Source organism: Oculina patagonica, chromosome 3 (genome assembly GCF_052425735.1).
Source record: "Oculina patagonica isolate OP01 chromosome 3, crgOcupat, whole genome shotgun sequence".
Taxonomy (NCBI): domain Eukaryota; kingdom Metazoa; phylum Cnidaria; class Anthozoa; order Scleractinia; family Oculinidae; genus Oculina; species Oculina patagonica.
The window spans coordinates 23,523,863-23,541,880 of record NC_135760.1 but is presented as its reverse complement, the minus strand read 5'-3'; the positions used below and the strand labels follow the sequence as shown (position 1 = coordinate 23,541,880).

Here is an 18,018-nt window from a genome sequence, read left to right as displayed (position 1 = left end):
ACCGTATTTTCTCAAATAAACGCCCCCGGCGTTTATTTCAAACTTGGCTTCAGACCCGGCGTTTATTTGAAGCCGGCGTTTAATCGGGGCCCGGCGTTTATTAACGGACTACAACTTTCTGCCAATTTTTTCAGATTGTTTTATTGTTACCGATCTTCAAGCCAAAGGGGCAGTTTGTCAAGGCGGGACGATTTTTCTCTTCGTTCTGCCCCGAAAAAGTGTCCCTGGGTATTCAAAGGTGATTATTTCCCAAAGGTGCACTATTACGGATTGGATAGTTTATGTTGAAATCGAGATTTGTGACAAAAGAATATATTTACTTGTTAGCTTGACCTCAAATAAACGCCGGGACCTCGAACAAACACTCCCGGCGTTTATTTAAAAATAGCAATTTTAACCCGGCGTTTATACGAGGCCGGCGTTTAATCGGGGTCCGGCGTTTAATCGAGAAAATACTGTATTTAGTATGAAACCGCCACATTGGTGTCCTTCTTTGGGGCACCAATTCAATATGGCGAAAATATAATTGAACACGAAATAACATAAATTCCACATTCAATGTTGTACATTTTCACTTCGTGGCTCTTAAAATGTCACTGATAATTAATATCAGTTTTAAAAATTGAAAAATGACACGGGCTGACCGTGAGTCAACGGAACGAAGCCTAGGTACTAGGTAACCGTCTCGCTAAACGAAAACTAAATCGGATTATAAGTTGTAAAAAGGAATGCAAATCTCACTTGTTCGGAGCGTTTTGGCCCCGCAATTGAGATTCACCTGGTCGGAACTCTTTGAAGAACGAGGCATAGAAACTATTGTTATTTGATAAGATGCAAATATAAAGTTGCGGTGTAGTCTGCAGTTTAGCGCTGTCATGATAGCATTAAATAAATAAGTTGCTCAAACGTTATGATTACTCTGTGAGTTGGTAACATCATCTCGTTTTTCCACTTCATTTGCATAATTCGACGCTTGGTAACATGTATCCATTCATTTCTGCATGTCAACCTCTCTGAGGAATCTGACTGGCAACAAAACGAAAAAAAAAAGAACTGTTAAAGGAAAGTTAAATTTTTTTCCCAGGGGAAAAAAAAAAAAAAAAAAAAATAAACAAAAAAAAAAAAAAAAAAAAAAAAAAGGGGGGAAAAGGGAAAAAAAAAAAAAAAAAAAAAAAAAAACCTTACCTTGCTTTCTCTTCCCTTAATGTCCCTGAATATAATTTTCAGCTTTCAACACCGAAAATCCACTCCAAAATCCGCTCTCCCCGAAGCAATATATCTCGCGTCGAAAAAAGGGCAGCCGAAAAATTCCCTTAAGAACGGAGTGTGCTGAACTACGATTTTCAAGCAACAAAAACATTGAATTCCAACTAATGTGGGTCTAAAACTTAACACACCTAAAGACGCAAAGTCAGTTTGCTGCAATGCGGTCCAGTGCGGTCCCATTTCAGATCTTTTGGGAATTTGATTTTTTTTAACATTTCCATAACAATGTATCGTCTGTTGCACTGAAAAAAAAAAAAAATGCGACAACATCAAAATATGCAAAAGAGAGGCTGGGTGTTCAACCACACCCCCTCTTTATCGCCATAAGCCGGGGGTTCCCATATAAAAATGACGGGAGCGTTAGTCCTGAAATGTTAAAAGTAACCGTTAAAAGGTATCAGAATTTCGCTTTGTGGGTGTGGCTTTAATGCATTGTCACCCTTGAGAGGCATCAAGTTTTCAATTAAAGTAGTCTCTTTCTTTTAGTCCAGTTTACCTAGAGCGATTTTCGATTCAGGGTTGAAACACCAAAACAAAATTATCACTGGCCAACTACAATGGAAACCGACAATTCAATGGAGCAATCAAAACTCGAAGCAAATTCATACCGTATTTATTCGATTAAGCTCCCTGGGCGCTTATTAAATTTTTGGACCTTGAGAGTGGGCGCTTATTCGAGGTGGGTGCTTATTCAAGGCTGGGCGCTTATTAAATTTTCACTATTTTACGCAAATAGTAAGTTTATTCTTTGTAACAAAACAATAAATAATAATAAAACGTATAGATGTACCAAAGCAGAATTTTAACTGTTCATTGAAAGTTTCTGTAAAATACTTAGAAAACTCGGTCATGGGGGAAGTCTCTCTCTTCAGTTTTTTGTGGGGTGGGGGTGGGAGCTTATTCGAGGCTGGACGCTTATTAACTTTTACTACCTTCAGGGTGGGCGCTTATTCGAGGTCGTCTATTCAGGTTGAGCGCTTAATCGAATAAATACGGTATGTAGCCGAAAAACAAAAACAATATATACACGAAGCGCGAGAGAGTTACGGTCGCTTTGTTTTTTTTTTCTGATTGGTTGGGAAAGCGCGAGTTTTTTTAAGCCAATCACAAAACGTGAATGAAATGAAAGATACATCTCAGAGTTCGGATATTTTTAGAATCAATATAGAGAGAACACTGTCTTTAAATATAGTCAAGATCGCGTGTACCTGATTGAAGTTAAAGTCTTCTAATCATCTTCTCTTCGAAGGATGCTTGCAATCGCTCGTTAGTATCTTACCACGATTCGCCCAAAGAAAAGGATAAACATTTGAGATAAACGTGGTGTTCATTTGCAAGTATCAAGGAACATTTTATTTGAAACAGGAAAGACAAAAAAGGTCAAAAAATGCGCGTATGTTTAGATCCAGCCTGAAGTACTCGCGAGAGGTTTGTGTCCGGCGATGGTTAACACGCCCTTTAAGCATAGCTGTCAGGTTTTTTTTATTTCTTTTATAAACCAAACACAAAATATGCAATACAGCGTCAGAGCAGTATTTTCGTAGTGTTATGGTATTGTGTAAGACACGTCCAGTCAACCCGGCCAATGAGAACGCATATTTCATAACCGTGGTTTTATGAAGTTAAATTGTGCACTATTTTTCGAGTTTACCCACCAAACTAACAAGACATCAACAGTTCAATAAACTCTTTTATTCGTTTAAATCCAACATGTTGGACATCATAATTTACCCGCATAGCAGTATGCAAGACTTACATTTAATTATTAAATATTTTTTTATCAATAAAAGCGTATAATATTCTTAAAACCATTTAGGGACAGAAAAATAGGGCAGCCTGTACCATGAATGTTTCCTTTAGAAAACTGCTAAAAACTCACACGTGAACTTAGAGCAGTTTTCATTGGGTGTCGTAAACCAAACCAGATCAGGACACGCGATCCAGTGACCATCCTCGGCATCTGCTGGCAGCGCGGGCGCGCGGCGGTCCGTTGGTCTCCGGGCTGGGTGCGGGGCCTCACTGCGTGTTGCACCAGTCGCAATCTGCACTCAGTGAACCGCTCTAACACGTACAAATGCAAATTATGCGCAGAGATCAACAACTAGTTTCTCCATACATTACCAGTACACTGTCCAGCAGGAAGGTAAGGAGAATAGAGAAATATATCAACATTGTGGTATTGTGTTGATGTACTGACAATTTCTCATAACTAACCTGAATAGCCCGGAATGGCATTCAGCAAGTAAAATTGACGTTTTGAGCTGGGACAAATCAGGTTTAATAAACAAAAATGTTTGCTTATTTGCATAAGACATGGTACATGTTAAACGTTTAAATCGAGCCTTGCTTGCTCAAAGTGTGCCTTACGTCACTGGCAGACCTTGAAAAGGGACCCGGAACCGCAACCCCCCCCCCCCCCCCCCTCCGCTTCCTTGTTTTGCTCACTATCTCTCCCTTAGTTGAGCAAGAAAGGTCCCACTCTAACTCCGCCAGAAGAAGCGTCCATTTTCACGTCAGGCCTCCCTTTTAAGCCCCCCTGGACTAAAAACACATTTTCAGCAGAAGCACAATTGTTAACTCTCAATACATAAGATAGCGGTATAACGCAAACTTCAATTTGAAATGGATGCAGTTTTCACAGCTTTGCTTAGCAAACTCAGGTATATCTTTGTATACAGTTATTTTCAACACGTCTTTTTTATCACCAGTACCAAAGCTAACTTCTCCACGTGGGGAGAACAAAGGCATTTTTTAGCTGGAATTTGTCCGAGCCATGGATTTCGTTGGAGCTGCTAAGCAGCCATCATATACTTTTGGCACCATGCCTGTCGGAGAATATTTTCACATAAGAAATGGAATATTACTGAGTTCTCCTAAAAGAGTTGACCAAAAAGCAGCATTTGTCCTTGCACTATTTCGTTGTTGCGGTTTAGTATGTTTTAATTTAAAAGCGAACAATCACTATTTCTTATTAAAAAGAGTAAGTTTCTTAGATTAAAAAGTTCGCAATGCTTGATATTTTGGAGTACGCAAGCATGAGTTTGAGTTTGTATATAAAATATGGCCCTTGATGAAAGTTTTTTTGCCTCTCAACGATACACACAGAAATTGGCTATATACCTAGCATTATGTAACATTTCTACCATTATATACTCTTAGATGTATTGCATGTTAGAAGAAAAAGTTAACCGATCCTAAAATTTTCAATATTTCACATCAAGTTACACATTTTTTTTACCTATATCAAGGATTTATACGTTAAAAATTTTTTTCATTATGCAATAAAAATTTACGCAATACCAGTATTAGAAATCAGCTGAATATTTGCAGTCGATTGTGGCTTTTATGAACAAGCAGTTATCCTTGACATAGTTCGTAGATTCCAAGCCTCGGTGCGACACGAATTGTGGGTAGCCAAATCCGAGCGTGGAGCCATTCTTACTGGGTCTCTGAAAGCTCTTCCAGTTTGGGTCCGGGCTAAACGATTGGCTAATATTTCGTTGGCCCCTTGTCGAGTCTCTACTTTGATCCAAAAGCGACAAAGTGATCTCGCCTTCAAACGGCCATTTGAGCAGCGCATCGTACTCGCCAGGAAGAAGCCGAACGTACATCGACAGATGAGAACCTTCGCCGCTTCCATTTCCGTAAGGAAACATGACGATTTTGAACTTGTAGCCGTAAGGGCTCGTGTAAAATGGCGGGCTGTGGAGCTCTACGCCGGTTTTGTGTTTCGCGTCTTCAAATTTCTTCCAAAAGTCGTCGACTTTCCAGTAAAGCTTACTGTCGGTAAAAGGTTTGCAATGTTGGACAATTTCTCGGAGTTCGTCGATCTCTTGTTGCTGATCAATAGCAAGTTGTGATACAAGCTCTAGGTGTTTTTTCATGCCGTCTTCAAGGTGTTGAGTGAGGGCTCTTTGCGGACACTGCATGAAAAAAAAAAAAAAAAATTCCAATTACTTCTAAATAGTTTTCTGCTTCACCCTGGGTTCAGATTTTGAGTTGTTCAAAGTGCGCTCTTATCAATCAGGACCTTTTAATTTGTGGTATTTTAATTTGAACTAATCAAGTCAAAACTGAAACCGTATTCTTGACGTGGTTAACTCAAGGTTTGCTTCGCACAGTCGGGGGAATAAGTGCCAGTTTAGGAAAATCTTCGTTGAAGCACTCGAAGAATTTCAGAATTATTTCATCCAATCAAAAACTTGTGCCAGCGCTCACGAGTATGTACTCTAAAAACAATCGCGCAGCAAATACGTCATGTTGCTTAGCAACTTCTGGGACGAAAACTGCGGGTTCAGTCACTTCTCGAAGAAGTGATGTCGCCATCAACTGACACTTGTTCCCCTGACTTTGCAAAGGCTTATCTTCTAAGTTTCTTGGAAAATAATAAAAACTTCTTACTAACATAGAAAATAATTTATGCTGCTAATTACTTGGCAGCATAATTAAAACCGCTAACTGAATTACCTAGGAAATAATTTGTACTGCTAAGTACTTGGGAGATAGGTTAAGACTTACTTGGTGCTGACAGCCGACATGTTTAAAGGGACAGTGAATGAGGTTTGAGCGACAGTCGTTAGAAAGATGGCGATCCACCTAAAACGAAAATATGGACAAAATGACAAACTACTTAATGCCGGCGCCCCCCGGGGGGGAGGGGGGCGCCAAAAGGGGGGAAGGGAGAACGCGAGCGACGAACGGAGCGACATACCTAAACCGCGCGTCCAAGGACATTGTGAAAGTCTTTATGCCATGGAAAAGCCACACTGTGGTGTAGACTTATGACGCACTGGCGGGAGGCGCGTTTAATGGCATATGCACAGACAAACATTTCATGTGTTCTTTGTGCGGAACTGGAAGGACACTATACTCTCACGTGTCCTATACACGAGCTTTTTTAAAGAACGACTGTTAACGACTTTTTGTAGGGTAACACAATTACTGGTGTCCAACAGTAGTTTTAATTGTGGCCCTGGACCCCTGATCGAATTGGAATTTAGAAGTGTGGTCTTTTGTGGACGGGAAGAAAATCGGAGAACCCGTAGAAAAATAGCCCTAGAGCAAGGCGAGAACCAACAAATTAGAGGCAACCCACATATGATGTCTGGTCCAGGAGAATCGAACCCGGGCCACATTGGTGGGAAGTGAGCGCTCATCACCACTGCACCATCCCTGCTCCCCCTCTCCAGGCAAAGATGTTTTGGGGTACGTTATGATGGGTTAGCATTAAGGACACCTTCTTTGGCGCACGGAGCCTTAACAACTGCGCTCACCTCTTCTCGCGGTATCTGTGATACACCACAGCTGTTTGGACAGCTCAGAGGAAAGCGACGACACACTTGAAGATGGCTCTGAAAAGACATCGAAAATAAACTTAACAAATAATACTTAAATAGGTATCAACAAAGGCATATACAGGAAAGATGGCAGAGACATGTGTCCGTTGACATCCTTGTTGGACAACAAGCAGCTCGTCTAAGGCGTCGTGTAAAAGTCATATTTTGCAGAACAAAAAGGAGACGTGCTTAAAAAAAAAAAAAAAAAAAAAAAAAAACAAAAAATTTAGGAAAAAAAAAACCTAAAATTCCCTTTTTCCAAAATAAATTAACCTTCCCCACCAAAAAAAAAAAAAAAAAAAAAACGCACCCCCCCCCATCAAAAGGAAAAACCTAAAATCACAAAAAATTTTTCTTCTGGCCTATTAAATTCCCTACCTTCCAGAATTTTATTTTTCCCTGAACATTTCCTCACCTGTGGCAACCCTGATTTGGTGTAGTAAAGATGAGACTTTGGGTTACCTAGCAACACTCTGTTCGTTAAGAAAATAAGACTATAAATGCCTACCTGCATGTCTTCAAACTTGACTTGCCCGCGGCAATACTGGCATTTGGTCAATCGTCTTGGACATTCCTCTGACATGTGACTTGTAATTTGACCGCGTGATATCCTCTGTCCACATGTGCACGTGAAAATGTCTGTCTCCCTTTCATCCTCCATTTGACTCGTAGTGTTCGCCCTGTTTCTCTCCGAGCCGCGATACACCACCTCGCTTGCAAACTCCTCACGGCCAACGTAATTGAGTAAGGCTGGGAACGAGACCGAGCGCATGGGTGGCGCGGGACTACTGGGGGCTAGGATTTCCTGCGAGGCGCTGTTGCTACGGTTACCGCCGCGCAGGCCACGTGGATCGAAGCGGACTGAATGCGGCATGCTCTGACGCTTCCCGCCTCTTGTTATTCCTGATTCGTCAGACGTTTGGGAGACAGAACGCCGGCAACGACGTAAGTGTTCCTATCACAGAAAGAAAGAAGATTGGTTGATTGATTCATTGACTGACTGACTGACTGACTGACTGCACTGTTAGACCAACTGGTTGGCTGGCTGGCTAACTGACTGGCTGACTGACTGACTGACTGACTGTCTAACTGATTGACTGATTGACCAACTGGTTGGCTGGCTGTCTAACTGACTGACTGACTGGTTGACTGTGACTGGTTACTGACTGACTGGCTGACTGACTGACTGACTGACTGGTTGACTGACTGACTGACTAACTAATTGACTGACTGGCTGGCTGGCTGGCTGGCTGGCTGGCTATCTGACTGACTGGCTGACTGACTGACTGACTTACTTACAAACTGACTAACTTACTGGCTGGCAGGCTGACTGACTGACTGCTTAAATAATTAATTGGCTAATCAAAGTCAGTAAAGAAATTTCTTGGAAGAAATAAATAATCTCAGTAAATTCGTTTTCATTTTCTTTTCGTTATGGAAGTTTGAATGCTAAAAACCGATCGTGAACGATTCTGTTTAAAATTATAAAAAAATTTTCCATAGTGTTTAAGTTTAATGTATTAATTACGCACTAACCTGTTTGTCTTTAAAGACAATCTCTACCGAGCAGTGCTCGCAGTAGACCCATCGGTGTGAACACTCGTTCCTTAAGTGCAGCGGCATCTCGCGTCGTTTCATTCTAGACCCGCAGCCATTGCTACACGTCACCACCTCTTCATCCGGGCTCCGCCGAGCAGCAGGACAGTTGTGGTTCTAAACGCAACGTAACTAGTTTAGTACCTTATGAGAGGTTTCAACTTCAGTTCCCAGGGCTTTTCCCTTTTTCTTTATTAAAAAACCCCCCTTTACAAAAAAAAAACCAAATTACCAAGGGAAAAGCCCTGGGAACGAGGTTGTCCCCCCCAATTTTATTTTATTCCCATCTTCCTTTACCAAAAACTTTTTTTGGTTTTACACACTCAATTGAAAACTCTCTATGAGATCAAAGGGGAATGAAAGTCGCAAGAGTTCAAACTATCGAGTTTCCTGCGTTCTCATTTGAACCTGCTGAAATTTTCAAAAAAGTTAACGAGAGCTTTCGCTTGTTGGACAGGCAGATATTTCAATCATCATGTTCTCTGAGCTTGCTAGACAGCGCGCGAGGATAATGTGAGCTGAAAACTCTTGTCTAACTCATCGATTACTATCCTTGACTCTACTATAATTTCCAGGTGAAGCTTTTGCTTCGTTTCCTCCTCAGTCTCTAAAACTAAAGATTTCAAGAAACAGTGAGGAACGGCAAAGCTGTGTTCTAGCAGAGCCTTGGTGCCACAGGTAACCTCCCTTTGTCTTTTGGGCGACTTGTATAACTTTGCTATCATGGAGGATTTTTACATAAGAGCTTTTGGGAACCCTGCAATTATGCTAAGAGAACAGCTTTGAAAGGAGACCTGGGATGGTAGTTGACGGTTATAATATTTGGGAGATAGTGAAGGGCTTGTCACTCTTGTCACGCTTGAAATTTCAATACTAAAGAATCCGTTGTGTGTTGTGTTCTGATTAGATAGACTGGCTTTGAAAACGCGGCAGAAATCGAGCCTACCTTAAGCTGCATTCTAGCTCTCATTTCCCATATTTTAGGCGCAGGAAGAAGAATATCCAGAGAAAAGAAGAAAAGAATAGGGAATCTGCACGTGACACAACGGACATAAGAGGGGTGTGGGTTGTGTGACAAGAGATTTCTCAAACCTGTAACTTCTCAAAAGTTGTTTCCTTCTTGCAGCGTGGACATTTAACCCATCTCTTGACACAATCTTTTTTAACATGATCCGTGATCTTCCTCCGCTGAACTTTCTGACCGCAGCCAGCAATACATTCCACCAGCGCGTACTTGCAATTGGCCATGTGATCCTAAAACGTGACAAAGTAACGCAATTTTGTCAATCAAAACGATATACGCCGAGTAACAGAAGGAGGCTCTTACTTACCCCTTTGACCGCTCAGGGGAAGTGCCCCCCCCCTGAGAGGTGGGGCCCCCTAGAGGAGCGCGTGATCTTCCTATGGAAGTTGTGCACGTTGGGGAATGCTCCTCGTTGCGTGACGAAAGTGTGCTAAATACTGAAAACTTAAGATTGGATTGTTTCATACCTCTTGTTTCTTTAGCTGCCCCTTCCATTTGCAGCCCAGTTGATAGTGGTCACAATAAACATTCAATGAAAAAATCATCTGGTTTGTCACGTCATCCGCGTAAATCTGTCACGCAATCAACACAACAAAAGATCAGAAAGAGAAGAAACCTGTAAAATGGAGAAATCAACTCGTCCTCATAATCTAACCATATTCCCGTTCAGTTGCAACTTTCCTGCACTCTCCTCTCGTTTCCAAGGGTTTTTGTTCTCGGGATAAAAAGCCCCGAAAGATCCTGGGAACGAAGTTGTCTTCATTCTCCGCGCGCGCTTCGTACGATTTCAGTGGACTTTAACGCAGGTCCAAAAGTGGCCATAAGTTCTTATATAAATTTATTATATTTTTTCTTATTTGAACGCGTAAACTCATCTGTAAGTGATTATAAAACGAAGACATACGTGTAAGTCTTTCATGAAACAGGATTTTTCACACTGTTATGTTTAAACCTTGGTGGGTGGCTTATAGCCTACGGGTAGAGCTACATTATTTGTGCTAACACTGCACGGGTGGTAAAGGCAAATTAGCATCCCGCAAATTAAAAGTTACTACGGGGGTCAAGATCACTTTCTAGTCTTGTTATCTAGCTGGCTTTAAAAAATCGCCTTACGTTTCAAGGCGCCTGGTGTCTGCTTCCCGAATTCTAAACTACAACTCGGACGGTAGGGGCTGCTAAATCCCCACTTGAAATTCCAGCTTAATCCTCTCGGGGATCAAGGAAGAGGGTGTTCGATCTCACACAAAAGTACCCCACAATAAAAACCCCGCGGAGGCACACAAAAGCCTATCAATAAATCATTCCACAAAGAATAATTCCAACCGAGATGCAATGTCGGCAAAACGGCCTAAAATGGTGTTGTTTTCATCACTAAGATGTTTATCACACAACGCTAACCTCTGATGTCACAAAGAAACCCGAATCTCGATTTGCATTTCGCTTCTTCGTTCCCACGCCACACAAAAAATGTTTATACAGTTGGCAAAGCGGTGAAAAACCACGGCACAGAAATTGTCAATAGCGAAAATTCTTGCTTCCATACTAGTTGCATTTCTCTTAATTCCTACCGAGAATTTACCTAGTTAGTTTATTTTTATTTAACAAAAACTTACACACGCACGCGCTTTTAATGTTGAATGCAACAGACATGTTTGTCTGTTTGTTGGAGTTCCTGCAGAGTTGTTCTTTCAGCCTATCGTTGATCGTGGCGGTATTCTTGTCAAAGCGCCTATTATTTGATGATCAACACCGCCATAAACATTCCATTAACCGAAAAAAGCGCCGCAATATATCTACAAATACATGTGCTATTTTAGCTTGTAGGAAATCAATCTTTAGTAGGGTACCTCTGTTAGAAATAAACAAAAACTTACCTGGGATAGATCGATGCTTGAACTGTCTACTGGACATCGAAGCCGGGAAGCTTGCCTGGTAGAAGGAGGAACGATCCAAATGTAAAGACGAGGCATTTGATTAGCTACGTTTGTAAAGCAATCCGTTTCCAATTAAAAAGCGAAAATTTGTCGAACTGTACGCCGCTTCTACAAACATCAACATCACTCCTCCTCGCTGAAATGCAGTTGACAGGTAATTTCACTCGACGCGAAATTAAAAGCCTGTTCAGCGTATCATTTTTCCTTTTGATAAATGGGAACTGGGCGTCACCAGATAATTATGAATACTTAGGATAAAAAGAAGCTCAATCGTTCTCCAGTGTACTAATTAGCTTATTTTCGGCTGCGTGATTTTGTCTTCGCGGAATGAACTGTGAACAAAAGGCCGCGAAAATGCAGTTTGACAATTCTTTTCCGCAAAAATGTTTCCAAGTTTGTGTACTTCCGTCAAAAAATTTGACAAAGTGCCAAACAACGCTACGGTATTGAGAAAATATAGTAAAAAAAAACACACAAAGAAACGTGAAAAAAGAGCTTTGTTTCGATCTAAGTCAGGCGTTTCTCGTGTCAACCGCAAAATATCACTTTAAAAGCACAATTCACGTAAATTACCATAACAGATAGCTATCACTGAACAGGGCCAGATGGTATAACAAATAGATGAGTGTATTATATTTTTAGCCATAACATCACCCCTAACCCTGTATGCACGATATTTCCAACACGACTCCTTCAAATCTATTTATTATGCTTCTTTAAGTTCAGGCAAAACGCAAACGAATTATAAGCAACATTAGCATTTAGCGTAGCAATATTAGAGGTAGCACAGCTCGATATCACGATCCTTCAAATATTGCACTTCGGTTTAAAAGCTTTGCTTTTGGAGGATAAAAAACCCAAGAAAATTAAAACAATGTTTTAAAGTTGTTTGCGGAGTCTTTGGCAAACATGCACGGTCTTCAAATTCCCTTCTAAGTATCACCAGTTATTTCTTCTCCAAACATCCCTGGACTTCAACTGCGAATTATTTCCGAAATCTAACCGCAGAAAGGAAAAACATGTCAGGATTAAAATTATTCCGAGACTTGATATGCCCTCTCTTTAATGCAAATTGGAGCCGTTTTCAAAAGAGCACTCGAACTGACACCCTCTAAAGTAAACCAAGGCGCAAACAAAACTATCTGATCGAAACCAAGCGAAAATTTTCTTGAAAAGGCTTTTCAATTTTTAAAACCAAATTTTGGCATACAAAACAATAGATCACGCAATGTACAAGCAGAGGTTACAGTCATCGCGAATTGCTAGAGGGCTGATAGCAATTTTTCAGTGTAATTTCTCACGCAACATGCGATTCCACGAAACGAAGGCACGCAAAGAAATATGTTTAATTCCGGTCGCAGTTTTTGTATTTACTCGACGCCATTTATTCGTTTACTCTTTAAAACGCTTGTATGCGTTGAATTGTGTTGAGAAACTAAACATGACGTTCGCAGACTAAAAGCAAGATTTCGTGTTGATTCAACTATTAGTTTGGTACAGACTCGCTGTCACCTTAATATTCGCGAACAGAAAAGTTGTCAATTACAAGCACAATCGCACGTCAACTTGATGTCGATTTCACTCGTTGTCACGCACGACTTTCTTTCTCTGTCTCAAGTACCTCGAGCCATAACTTATTGCCGAAATGAAATATGAAAAGATGGCATTTCTCTCTGTAAACATTCCAAAGAATGAAGGCTTTCTTGCCACTAATTAAAATTTATCTTTTAATTTAGAATAAGGTGTGAAATACCTCATGGCTGCGAGAGATTATTGTCCTTTTTCCGCCCGAGTGGATAAAATTTATTTTTTTGTGTACAATATCGTTTGGCCCGGCAAACCACATTTCCAAAGAAGAGCTCGTGCAATTTGCATGTATATGTTATCATTGCTGTTATCGATCTCAATAGGCTTTATTCTAGAATGTTACAATCGCCTAACTGACTGTAAGCGCTCATTTTATGAAAATCTGGCACATGTTGTGAGTTGAAGAGGCACCCCACTCTTGTTTAAATCGGTTTTTTTGAAATCTGCCTCATTAGCTGCTAAATTTTTTACACATGAGTCACCAAATTGCTGATCGGGTCTCAATCCTGATCGGAAGCGAGGGATTTAAGTGTAACCTAAAGCCTTTACACCACAACAAACACTCGAAACACGTAATTTCCTGGGCAGAGTTCCATCAAAATCTCACTGTTAAAAAATCCTTTTCAATTTTCGTTTTTATAGTGACAATAGAAAAGTAACCAACCAGGCTAAGGTATGGAATGTAAACTTTGGAATAAAATAAATGCAGAAAAGATTAAACACTTCAAGATATTTTTTCCTGCCTGGCTAATTCACGAAAGGAAATTCTTGTCGACGACAATTAATGCCATAACAACATCCACTGTTTTGACTGTCAAAAATATTGAAGCTTTTGTATTAAAAGCTCCTTAGCTTCTGTGTTAATTTTATACCGAACTGGATGACATAGATTGTAAGGAACTCGTGACCTCTTATAATTGTTATAACACAGTTCAGCCCCCTTAAAAACATGGCGCTTCGCCTACGAAATTGGAATTCGAGTTTTTGATCGGTTGTCGAGAATAAATGACTTAGAGCCGGCGTTTCAATTTCGAAAATATTCTAGAAACGTAGAATTGTTTACAAAAGTTTCAAAACAATCGGGAAAAGTTCTCGCAGCATAACAAATCGAGGAATATTAAATTAAATTGGATTAAGGGTATATGAGCTTTAACAACATGTGAACGGTATTGCTAAAGATCGGAACCTTGTATTTAACTGCTTGTAATTTTCTCTCGTATATTTAACTGTCTTTGTAAAGCAAGTTCACTAATTTTTGGTCTCTGTCTCAAAAAATTATACACAATGAATGTTTACAAGTTAATCTTCCTTTCGTGAATAGGCCCTTTGTATTTAACGATCGCAGCTGTAACCGCCGAAACTTGCCGATGTTCCAAGTCAAAATTGGCACAAGAAGCTAAATATCACCGCCTTTCGCTTCGAGCTACGATACAAGAGCTTTCTGCGATCATCGACTTGTTCAGAAATGAAGGACTGCAGTAACGCGAAAAGTATGACAAACTAGCAAGTTTTGCTAGGAACCCCACTGTGATTTCAGAGTGTTATAAAATTGCTTGTAAAAATATTTGCACATTCTATCAAATTTTTATTCAAAATTCGGTTCGCGAGTAAAACATAATTCCCTTTATAATGAGCGAAAGGCACCGAAAGTAGAGTTAAAGACTCTTTGCTGCGAAGAAAAAGCAAAAAATTGAGGCGATCGCCCAAATAAATCCAATAAATATCGAGAAATGTGGTGTAGGTGGTGACAATTTAGCTACATTTCAAATCCTCGAGAAATGTGATTTCCTTTCTCGCCGCAGAAGTTAACCAGCTTAAGCTTAAGTTTAGTGTTTCAATCAGACAAAGATCAGGGGGAATAAGCAATCTTTGCTCTTACCTCGTGTGACTGAATGCTCCATTGAGACAAGAATCACAAAATCGATGTCCACAAACGGACACTTGAACCGCGTTCCGAACTGGAAGATGACATATTCGGCATAATAAATTCTCGCTCACCGCTGGAACGAAAAACGCTCGATATCCCGGCATGTTACTGCGAAGAATCCTCTTAAATGTTACTTAAAACAACGGTTGGTCGTTTCATCTGCTGTTGAGCTTCCTGCTTTGACGACGGCAACTGTGTGACTGAACTGCGAGAAGTTTTTTTGTTGTTTGAATAAATTTTACATGACCGCGCTTGACTGGGCATGCCCAGAACAATAGCGTAACAACAAACGTGACAGACGGGGGATTTATTTGCATGACAAGGATTTTTGGGATAAAATCTATCCTTTGTATACTTCCGGTTAAGATTAAACCTCTCTTCAAGATAAATACAAATTGTGTGTGGGAGCGATCAAGCTTTCAAAGCGTACATTTTTGCGGTGTAGTTCTTTGAACTACCTACAGCAAGTTCAAAAGAATCGACCCGCTATTGTAACTATAGTGTTCGTCAGAAAAAAAACTGTTGAAATTTGCAGGTATATATCTACCAGTCACTTTAGGATAAAGTGATTATTCTTTCATTGTTCTAAAGTGCGTTATCAGATATTCTATTCTTATGCTAAAGATTTTACGAGCTCAGAAACACCTGGCTTTGGGAAAAAGTGTACAAAAATCTCGTGGTCTTCGCAGCTAGGAAACCACAACAATGTTCTTGTCCGCAGTTTACATATTTATAGTAATTTTAACTCCACCGCAAACATTAATTGTTCTGAGTTTTCCTGGATTTCCGGAAATAAACTCTCTCGAGGCATATATTGTGGTTGCATGAACTTGTAAATGTTAATCGATCGCACCAATTTTCCAGCAGTTCTGACGAAATATCCGCTTTCGAGTTTTAACAAGAAATACCATTGTTTCAGCCGCAGTGAATTCATTTCCTTGCAATGTTGTCAGTGAAAACCCAAAATTTATTATCTTATGTCATTACAAAAACATTTGACCGGCCATAGCGAATAATTACTAGCAATGAGATATCCAGGAGCGAAACTAAAAGAAGGTTGTGTACCCATTGAAATAAAAACATTGTTTACGACTGATCGCGTCTTATTTATTTCAACGCTAAAACTGCAACAAAATGGTACCCAGTCTTCGAACCTTACATCACAAACTTTGCCCTTGACTTTGGAAGCTATTAAAGGTCACTTTCCAATTTTGTTTTTCAATATATCCTTTTGTTTACTAAGCAATTATATCGAAACGTGGTTGGCAACACCTTAAATTTTCTAAAATCATTTTTGCTAAACAAAATATTTGGCTTGAAAGTTGAAAATGTATTCCTATTTTAACAGGAACTCCAATTTGTTTATTCTTTTAAATTTCTATCAATTTTGTCACTTTCGAAGAACATTCTAGCTTAATAAAATACGCAAATGAAAATAATTGTTATACAGAATCTGTTAATTGACTTTCAAAGAGCGGTAGAAGTTTCGCAGTTTTCCGCCAAGCGAATCTTTGTTTATGTCGCGTGGGAAAACAAATTGCGGTCAAACTTTTCTTTTTCCAGGCGTAATTGTAACGTAAAAGTGATAAACTTACACGTGGTTAATAGTAGTTATCCATCTATTTTAATTAAGTCATATTTCTGGGGATCTTCCGTGCACGAGGTGATGTATTAGTCAGTCTCTATGAATAATTCTGAACTTAGTAAATAATAAAGATGGTAAATTTACCGGTTGGGCGCTCTAACCAACTGAGCTACGAGAGACTCGTTGTGAGCTGGGCCATTTACTAGGTTGATATTTGACACGCGTCCTGCATACTGGTAGGATCAGCAATGTCGAAATCATCAAGTCGGTAGAAAATAATAAAGATGGTAAATTTTAAGCTCGGTGATAAATAATGAAGATCAATTTTTCAACAATGACACGAGCATGGGACAAAGACAAATTCTGAGTCCCCGACGGGAATCGAACCCATGGCCTCCCAGATACCGGTTGGGCGCTCTAACCAACTGAGCTACGAGAGACTCGTTGTGAGCTGGGCCATTTACTAGGTTGAACCTCAACAACCTTTACCTAGTAAAAATGGCCCAGCTCACAACGAGTCACTCGTAGCTCAGTTGGTTAGAGCGCCCAACCGGTATCTGGGAGGTCATGGGTTCGATTCCCGTTGGGGACTCAGAATTTTTCTTTGTCCCATGCTCGTGTCATTGTTGAAAAATTAATCTTTATTAATTCTGAAGGAGTAAATGATAGTTTCAAATTGTTTTTAATAAGTTTCAAAGCTCTCACTCTACATTTGTTTTGTAAAAACAAGAACACTAAATCCTTATTAGCTGTATTAGCACAACTTTAATATTACAGCTGAACAAAACAAACACATACGGACAAAAGACTGAAAAGAAGGAACACATTTTTGCGAAATGTACTTCTCTGTACATGTGGTGTTTATAGTGGCCACGTGCGAGAACAGAGCTATGGATTACCATGGAAACGCCACCACTTAAAGGAACAGTGTCACTATGTTTAAGTGCTTATTAATTCAGTGGAAATCCACTTATTGTGGCCTGGCCTTGCTAAAACTTACTGTGCTAGTCATAAAAATTGTTAAAAGGTGGTTTGGCTACGGATGTATAGGACAGTAATGGCCTAAAACTTGAAAAAAAAATTCGGGCCGACTTTTCAACGTTTGACAGTGTTACTTGGAGGAAAATGACTTCAAACGATTGACTACGTTTATTATCCACACCTTGGAGAATGAAATTAATGCCTTTCTCTTTTGTTGTTCGAAGGTTATGTTATTGATCACTGAGTGCACCCTTATAATTCTTTCAGTCAGTAGGTAAACATAGTTTGCAAAAAAACTTAGAGGGTTTCTTGTGATACTGCCCCTTTAATAACTGGACCCTTGATGGAAATTAAAGCAGAACCGATATGCCACGCCGGTTGAAGAATGATGAAAGAATCGATATGCTCCTTGCGCTTCGCTCGCGCTTCCGTTTTTTGGTGGACCGGCTCGCTTGGTTGACAAGAAAGTCATAATTGTTTGTTGGTTCTGGTTTGCTTGTCTGTTGTGTCCGTTGGTGTCCACTACGAGGTAAGATATCAACAGAGAGACCTGAGTGGACTACCTGGCTTCCCGCTCTCCGCTCTGCCGTGTGTGGGCGCTGTGTTGGAGTGGGGTCTCTGTCCCCGGGGGGGGTCTGTTCCCGTCCGTCCTCTCGGGGGTGCCCCCCCCCCCCACCTGGGCGGTTCGGGTGTCCTTCCCTCCCTCCGACTTGGCGCTGGGCTCGCCTTCCCTCCTCTCTCGTCGGGTCTCCGGGGTGTTCCCGCTGCGGCCTGGCGGTGCC

General features: G+C 40.4%; 2 protein-coding genes across 2 annotated transcripts in view; one reads left to right on the top strand and one right to left on the bottom strand.

The window, feature by feature from the left end:
• Positions 1–18,018, top strand: part of LOC144647133 (uncharacterized) — a 172,793-nt gene that overhangs the window by 69,234 nt on the left and 85,541 nt on the right. The gene's annotated exons all lie outside the window — the stretch shown is intronic.
• Positions 2,939–14,886, bottom strand: LOC144647116 (TNF receptor-associated factor 4-like). The gene is made up of 10 exons (XM_078506872.1): positions 14,623–14,886; positions 11,097–11,151; positions 9,690–9,794; positions 9,291–9,452; positions 8,139–8,315; positions 7,111–7,557; positions 6,540–6,617; positions 5,785–5,862; positions 3,333–5,189; positions 2,939–3,152 (listed from the first exon to the last, which is right to left on the bottom strand). The coding sequence occupies exons 1-9, from the start codon at positions 14,772–14,774 to the stop codon at positions 4,572–4,574; spliced, it is 1,872 nt and encodes a 623-aa protein (XP_078362998.1). The 5' UTR covers positions 14,775–14,886; the 3' UTR covers positions 2,939–3,152; positions 3,333–4,571.

Coding starts and splice junctions, on each gene's coding strand:
- LOC144647116 (XM_078506872.1), bottom strand. CDS start 14,774: ATGCCGGGATATCGAGCGTTTTTCGTTCCAGCGGTGAGCGAGAATTTA. Junction 11,152..14,622: donor GGAGCATTCAGTCACACGAG/GTAAGAGCAAAG, acceptor TCCTTCTACCAG/GCAAGCTTCCCGGCTTCGAT. Junction 9,453..9,689: donor GGCAGCTAAAGAAACAAGAG/GTATGAAACAAT, acceptor GTCACGTTTTAG/GATCACATGGCCAATTGCAA.